We start from the raw sequence: 8,410 nt of genomic DNA, 5'->3' as shown, positions 1-8,410 counted from the left end.
AAATACTTTGAAGATCTAGTTTACTCAGCAAAACTGACTTTTATCAATATCTACACTTTTCATTTTCCAAGTTTATCATGTTAAACTACGCCGACGGCAACGAACGAAAGTCGCGGTATTCACCAGCTGAAAAACAATGGTTTCAGAGCCCCGACATAGACTTTCCATTGCTGAACTGCTTAATCAACGACAGCAACGAAGTTGGACCGGACAATGTCCTCAAAGACGCCAAATACAACCCGCTCCTCAACCCTTTCGTCAGTCCTTTTTGCATAACTAACTTGGTCTAAACTCGCTCCTGATTCAGGAAATGGAATGGACTTTCGGTTTCGAAATTACCGTCCCTCTAATCAATCTAACAATCGATGACCGCCGAGAAATATTTTACACCGCTAGCAACGTGGGCATCTTGTACAACTACTGTACCAAGAAGATGGTTCATTTCAGGGGACATGTGAGTACGTACTGTGACAAAGAACCCTTCAAGTGTTATTTTTCAGCAAAGTAAAATCACGAGCGTTTCTGTTGACAAAAGTGGGAGATGGCTGGTGACCGCTGACAACGGCAAAGACAATGTCATCATGATTTGGGACACCTTCACTTAGTAAAACTCATCCAAGTTGTTTTGGTCTACCAGTCATAATTCTTCTTCCAGCGCCATCGTTTGGACAATATTCAACCACCCACCGGCCGGGTCCGACTTGTACCTCGTCAGTATGAGCCCAAATGCTCGCCTCTTGATAACCATTAGCAACGAAAACCAAAACCAGATCGACTTTTGGTTGTGGACTTTCGGGAACGAAAAACCCAACGGTACTCAAATCAGACAAAATACGTCAGTCTTTAATCCACTTCTGTAGACACTTACACCGACGAGCGCGACTTGGGGGCTCCAAAAGCTATCGAATTTCACCCCAACAACGACCAACACTTTATGATTGTGTACGAGAAAGCCGTCTTGTTCTTCTCTTGGGACTACGAAAATAAAAAATTGTCACAGACTTCCAGTCCCAAAAGCCCTCTGACAAGCGGTATCGGTCATTACACCGATGGTACTTACGTCGATTTCTGCCACGAGTGTTTTGTCAGCACTTCAAAGGGGTGCATCTTGGTATTCGGCAACACTATCTACGCCAAGAACTACGTCAAAGAGGAAATAGATAACGAGAAGATGTACGTCAAGTGCATCAAGACGAGCAAGAATTTCATCAATTGCATCACATCCACGGACGAGTAGACATTTTTGGCAATAAGAACCTGGTGACCAACAGAGCAACTGCTTGGTTGGAGTACCAGAAATCGACAAAACATTATTTAAGTGCAATTTCAGGATAGTTGCAACGGGAGACACAAACGCCACAATAATGTTCTTCGACAAGCGCTTGAAACTCCTTTATTGGTACAGGAGGACCATAACCAAACCCATCCGTTCGATCAGTTTCAAGCTCAACCCGCGCGTGTACGAATTCGACACTTCCCCGGGCTCAGACGACGACGACGACGAGGCAGAAGCCGGAATTATTCCGGGTTGCGTCATAGATCGCTCAGAAAAATACGAAGTTTTGATACTGTCAAAGATACCAAAAGATGCCACTCTGGAGAAACGTCCTTTTGTGACGAGAGATTTTTTCATAAGTGAGTGTGGTCTAGAGTCGTATTAAATTGTAAAGGACCTGGGGCGGAGCTTAGCTTGCGCGGCCTTTAACACGTCAGTGGCGTAGGGACAATGAGAATCACTGGGAACCACGACAGTGGCGCATCATGTAATGGGAAATTGTCACCGTAGAATAAAACGTTTGAGGAATTTTTGTCAGATTTGAGGGCGAAGTCTAGCATTATTATTTTATAATACTAAGATAATACCTAATTTCTGCATGCAGAATTGTGGATAAAAGTATTACACGTAACATCAACTTTTTATTAAATTTTATAACTCCTAATTTTTTCTAACACAGAACACACTCTGATTTGTGTTTTATAAATGCGATAACGTTGGCGATAATTTCGCGAGCTCGACTGTGTAAAATTTTCCCATGCTGCCCAAAAGTTTGATGCGAAGCCATTCCAATCAACTGCTAAAAAAACCTACAAAATTCCAGTGGTGTTAGTTAAGTTTTCATTTCATTTCATTTACAAATCAATTGTTATTGAAAGTGAGGTTATAAAATTAATTTTCCTATTATTTTTTTGTACTTACGAAAACACTGTAAAATTATCTTCAGTTGTCTCGAGAAAGCAGATTTGAAGTCTTGGATGAATTGGTAAGCGTATAAAGCAAAATCATAAATAAAATTGCACTATAAAATGAACATGTAAACAACTTTCTGACAAATCTCCCCTATTTTCCGACGAATGGACTCGACCACACAAATTGGTTTTGGGCGCAGATCACGTGGCCGTCCCTTTACACTTAATTACAAATCTACGATGCGACAGCTTCTAGAGTGACTTCTTCTATTTGTAGCGACTACAGATGGAATGATCTATGTGATGAATTTTGCCCGACAAGAATTCGTTCAGCTTTTTCCCACAGCGGACAGCTGTGTCGCTGCGATCGACGTCCACGACGAAATGTGCGTTCTAGTTTAAGAACTCCAATAATCAACTCCTTTCAAGGCCTTATCTTATAGTCGCTTACGCGAAGGGTAGAATCGTGATCCACAACTACCGCACCCACGAAGAAGTCATCTCGACGGTTCTACCAGAAACCGAGAGCGACGTAGTAGTGACAGCTGTGAAATACTCCGCTCAATGTTGCACCCGGAACTTGAGTAATAAACAAATAAAGATTTTGGGATTTCAGGTCTTCATCTAGCTTGCGGCAGATCTAACGGAGAGCTCTGGCTGTTGCAGCCGGCTGTGTTGGCCCAGATTTACGTAGAACCCTTCAGATTCAGTACCAATAAAGTGGTCAAGATCGCATTTTCGCAGAGTTGCCTCCAGATGGCGTATTACGTGAGGCTCTCTCTCTGTATTGACTTCCAAATGGTAAGTTGTTGTTCCAGGACTCGAACATGACAATTTTCGGATTTTATTACGACACGGAGAGCGAAGACTGGGTCTTCAAAGGGAAGGTCAGGTCGCACTACAAAGAAGTTTGCAATATCCTCTTTCTAGATGAAGAACCTTACGGTCTTTACACAATCGGGAAAGATCGACATCTTATCAAGTACACGGACATCGCGGCCAAGTATCTACACCATCAGTACTTGTTGCAACACGATTTTATTTTGTTTCTTACAGTGAAGAAGAGCTCGATATTTCTACGAGGGATCGAATAGAGCAGAAAGACATTCCGATTTATTTTATTCCATATCCAAGAAGGAAATTTAGCAAGTGTGGATATTTTCTGGTTGCTGATGACAAGGTACGACTGGTAGCAACCAAGAAATCTGTTGTTTTCTCATCTTTGCTTCAGCACAAATACAAAACGATTAGTACCAAGACTATGATGTGTACGTCGGTTTATTTAGGACCGGCTTATGGGTGTTTCAGGGACAGTCCTGTTTCTAAAATGGAGGTAAATACATAGAAATTATGGGAAGCCTTAAAAAAGTACTGACTTATGATTGTAGTTTCTTCCAAGATCCAACAAGAAGTACCTCATCTTCATGACGAAGAAACAAATTGGAATTCAACTGATGTCAATTGATGGCAACCCATTCAAATACGTCGGTTGTCTTGGGCACCCTGAAGAAGTAAATTGCGTAAATTGTGAATCTTGCTATAATTCAGACAATTCAGCTTGTAGACTTTCGAATCTCTTTCGACGGGAAATATGTCTTTACTTTTGGCAAAAACGACAGAACCGTGTTCATGTGGAAAGTGAAGATCGCGTATTTACCATTTTCTTCCTTATTTATTATTCCTCTTCAACACTCCAACTTTCAGGAGCGTCGAAACGATGCACATTTTAGGGGGCGTGGAATTGCAACCTTTCTATTGTCTGATAGAAGGGGGAAGAAGCGGATTTCTCTACCAGGAAATGCGAGATCTCTTCTATTACATGCAAATCCTGCAGCAAGGCGAGCAGATCTGTGCCCCCAGGGTTGTTAGCAATTGCATAAATATAGGGGAACTACCTGATTTGATGAGGGCCTGCGGATACTATCCTTCAGAGTATGAGGTAAACGTCGCGATCTAGTGGGAGGTGGTGGTAGAGTTTGATTTGTCGTCAGATCGAGAATCTCTTGACGGACCTCCGTTACAAAGAATTTGATGACAACGGAATATTGAAGGATAAGGTGACTTTCTGTGAGTTTGTTAAATTGTTTATCAACCACAAACCGGCGTACGGTTATGCGATCGACAATGTGGAGGAGGCTTTCGAAACAATCACGACGTTCACAGATGAATATAAAAGTGACGACATGCCAAGAGAAGACTTTATCGAAGCCATAACCACGACGGGAGAACAAGTCAGTAACGAACAAATATTCAGGTGTTTGGCCACTTTGTTGCATGCCGACGTAATACCGGAACAGTTCGGGGAAAGGGATTTCAGTTTTATGCCTGATGTAAGTATGTCTTTTGTGTTTGAATTAGGTAAGGCGTTAGAATACAAATAATGTGCTTGCTTAGCGGGAAAACAAACCAATGGTCCTCACGCTTTCTATTATTTTGTGTCATATCAAATATTGGTTAGAGTTTCCTTTTGGTGATGGATTTTAAAGTAACGTGTGTTCAAAAAGAAATGTCGTCAAGTGGTCCGGTGCTTGCTTTTGCTTCTATTGACATACGACGTAGCTGTCAAATTTTTTGTGAAACAAGAAGTATAGAACGAAAGAATGAATGTGAATGAGCGTCACTACGAATTTTAGAAACTGTTAAAAGAGTTAAATAAAATTTGTCACGTTGTACAGGGTGTATCCGAATTCGACCGACAAACTTTCAGGGCAGATTCTATGATCAAAAATAAGTATAAAACTCTTAATACATATGGGGTCAAAAACGCTTAGTTTGCGAGATAATCAACAAAAACGTAAAAACAATTACGATCTGAATTCCTTGAATTTTATGGGGTTATCTGTGCATTGAACATAGACAATTTTTGTAAATTGTACATAGCTCCTTTTATTTTTGTACGTTTCATCAATTGTGTAAATTGGGCCTTTTTTGGCACGCGTGGGCCACTTTAAAACGTGAGTGAAACGAGCGTTTTAAAGGCCCACGAGTGCCAAAAAAGGCCCAATTTACACACGAACGAGTTGAATACAACGTTTTTTTGTTCGACGAGCCCCTTAAAGGCTCCAAATCGCTTAAAACCTTTAAAATTAGCTTGACGTTTCATTTTGACAAGTTGTGACATTTATCAAAATCCGTTCACATAGGAGAAAATTCTCAAATTCTGACAGTGTCGAACAAAAATAGTTATTTATTTAACGAGTTCGTGTGTAATTTGGGCTTTTTTGGCATAAATGGGCCAGTTTAAAACTCGAGTGAAACGAGAGTTTTAAAGGTCCAGGAGTGCCAAAAAAAGCGCAAATTACACAAGAACGAGTTGAATACAACGTTTTTTTGTTCGACGAACCCCCCCAAAGGCTCCAAATGGCTGAAAATCCTTAAAATTAGTTTGACGTTTCGTTTTGACAAGTTGTCAAATTCATCAAAATCCGTCCACATGTTTGTGATCTAAATTACCCGCCAAAGACCGAGATAAAAATTATCTATCATAATCATTATTTTTTGAAATCCCTGCTTCTTTGACAGCTTCTGTCTTTCTTCTTTTAGTTTCTCATCTATCTTTTCTCAAACTTTTTCTAGAGAAGAATTTTTTTGAGTGAAAGTTAAAACTTCAGAATGCATTTTCTCGTTTCTTTTAAACGTGCGGCTCGGCTCAATGAAAGAAACATAAGGTTCTGAGAAATTAGGTGAAACTGTGTCAGAGACATTAGAGGAGTGAAAAGAACAGGAAAATCATGGGAGTCACTAGATATTGCATCAGACACTGCAGTTCTTAGCACGCCGCCTTTGATTTATATCTTTAGAGTTTTTACTTAATCATTTAATCTAGTGAAGAAAATCCACTTCGCTGAAAACGTCAGAAGTCACGGGGTACATTGCAGTTGTTAAGTTAAATCACGGTCTTTTCATTAGTTGCTAGGCTTATAAAGGCGGTACTGAACTTCCATGAAAATATTTCCTTCGAGGTGCATAGAAAAGAGAAAACAACTTTTCTCGATTGCATTTGGTGCAAAGTATGTGGGGCAAAGACAGCATCAACAATTAATTAGATCAAAGAAGCCTTTGAGATTTTGGACGTATGTCTAAATCTACTTGAGATTCAGATGCTCGGTTCAGATGCTCTGTATTTTTGGTTGCATATACCTGTTTCAATTTAAATTTGGAAAATTTTGCCGAAACTCGGCCAAATAGGCAACAGCGCTGTATGTCCATCCTCCGTTATTGAAAACACCATTACCAAAGTAAGATTCAATGATGAATCTTTTATGTTTAGAAGTAAAAACCATTTTTGCGTTAAAATTTGATTCATCGTGACAGTTGTTTGACATTTATTAGCTGAGTTTGCAAAGATACGAAAAATCTGATATTGTCAAAGTCATAGCCGCCCCTTATTTAAGTAAGTAATTGTTGATCGCACGGAGGAATGGTTGTCCAAAATATTGGGTGATTCAGAATTATTGTGGATAAGTATGACAACTATGTAAGAAAATTTATGTGGCAACTGTGTGGGTAGGATTTCTTTGATAGTTCATAGTCGCGCAATTTTAAAAATTGTCAAACCAATGTGCAATGGTATAAAAAAAATCAAATGTACGATTATGTCATACAAATGTCAACTCTACCCCACCCACACAGTTGCCACATCAATTTTCGTACATATGTAGTTGCCATAATTATCCACAATCATTTTGAATCACCCAATAGAAATTGAAATGGAGTATCAGGATCTACTTTACAGAATCTTACCAAATGGTTTTCTAAAAATAATTATTTATTAATATTGGGCATACCTAGACAAAACAAAACTAATGACAAGCCTAGATATTCTATTATACAGCCTGTCCCAGAACTGCCTCCCCATATGTGGTGACAGCAAAAGAGACTTCAAGATGACTAAAATAAATTTTCCTATAGCTTACATAAAATTTTCAATTTCACCAATCCCAGAAGCTCGTCCTCAGATGTTACTAAAAAATCGGAGAGGTGCTCAACTCTTACTGATCAAGTTTAGGATGTCTTTTCTCGATTAGCGCTTGAGATAGGACTTTTTTAATTTAAAATGCAGATTACCACATTTACCCAAATACTCCCTTTTTCTCTGGGGAGACTATTCTGAAACAGCCTGTATATTCTGACCTCATTTAACTATTTTTTCTCTTTTTCTTCGTTATTTGTTACTACTTAGCAATGATACATTTTTTATTTACGATTTAGGCACCATTATCACCAATTAATTTTATTTTTCATCCAATTATAAAGTCAATTGATTTTGACTTCTTCACCGACGACATCTTGGGTCTCGATATGGACACGATAGAGCGTGGAAAAGATGACGGGGACGACGACGACCAAGGCGGCTATTACTATTACCGATAATTTTATTAAATTTTCAATATACAATTGATCAAACATATTAAAGTTTATTCTTTGATGTTTTTAAGAGATGATGAATAAAGAATATGTATTCGATTACTTATTAATTATTATTATTAAGAACCGGAACCAATCTACTTCTGACGCAGAAGAGTGTTTCCGGTGACACTAACACTACCAAGAAATTTTTACCATTTAGCAACTTACGACCCTAAATTTTTGTGAGAGCTTAACAAGAGAGGAAACCTTTGGTAACTATGTATTGTGTAAAATTATATCGATTGAAACAAAAATAAATGTAATAAATAAAAAATATCACTTGGAATCACACTTACAAAGGGAAAGTTACTGATCATTAAGTTAAATCGGCAGATTCATTTATAATAAAGACATTTTGCCATAATGGACAACGATTCTATAAAAAAGAAAATATGTATGTAACTCGATGCTGATGATATCATATATTTGTGATACTACGATGCAAAAGAAGTTGAAATTGTATTACAGAAATAAACGAGTAGCTTGTGGTTGCCGGCGCAGGTAAAATTAATTCAATCGTAGGATCAGCAGACTGCTTCCCCTATGTATAATAATAATCACCGGAACACAATAATGGTTCAGTCGAATTCACAACACATGACTACACTAAAACAGGATATGCTGTCCAACTCACGGTTGGATGGATAAAAATCTCTTTGTCGAATGGTTCAAAAAGTATTGTCAGCTACAATACGAGTATGATGGTAGGTACGATTATATCTAAAAGTGAAACCGAGCTATGGATTCAACGAGTTCGATGGACGAGCTGAATGTGCTGTTTTGGTTTCACGAGTCGTATCATCGACTATTACTC

At 38.7% G+C, this 8,410-nt stretch overlaps 1 protein-coding gene across 1 annotated transcript; it reads left to right on the top strand.

The window, feature by feature from the left end:
• Positions 1-7,656, top strand: LOC138126455 (cilia- and flagella-associated protein 251-like). The gene is made up of 17 exons (XM_069042226.1): positions 1-257; positions 308-454; positions 501-604; positions 656-813; positions 861-1,233; positions 1,331-1,635; positions 2,465-2,573; positions 2,617-2,753; positions 2,804-2,955; positions 3,006-3,190; positions 3,244-3,367; positions 3,419-3,520; positions 3,576-3,698; positions 3,745-3,836; positions 3,892-4,126; positions 4,179-4,517; positions 7,444-7,656. The coding sequence occupies exons 1-17, from the start codon at positions 78-80 to the stop codon at positions 7,558-7,560; spliced, it is 2,982 nt and encodes a 993-aa protein (XP_068898327.1). The 5' UTR covers positions 1-77; the 3' UTR covers positions 7,561-7,656.
• The last annotated feature ends 754 nt before the right edge of the window (positions 7,657-8,410 follow it).

This window comes from Tenebrio molitor, chromosome 3 (assembly GCF_963966145.1).
Source record: "Tenebrio molitor chromosome 3, icTenMoli1.1, whole genome shotgun sequence".
Taxonomy (NCBI): Eukaryota; Metazoa; Arthropoda; class Insecta; order Coleoptera; family Tenebrionidae; genus Tenebrio; species Tenebrio molitor.
This window is presented reverse-complemented; position numbering and strand designations above follow the sequence as displayed.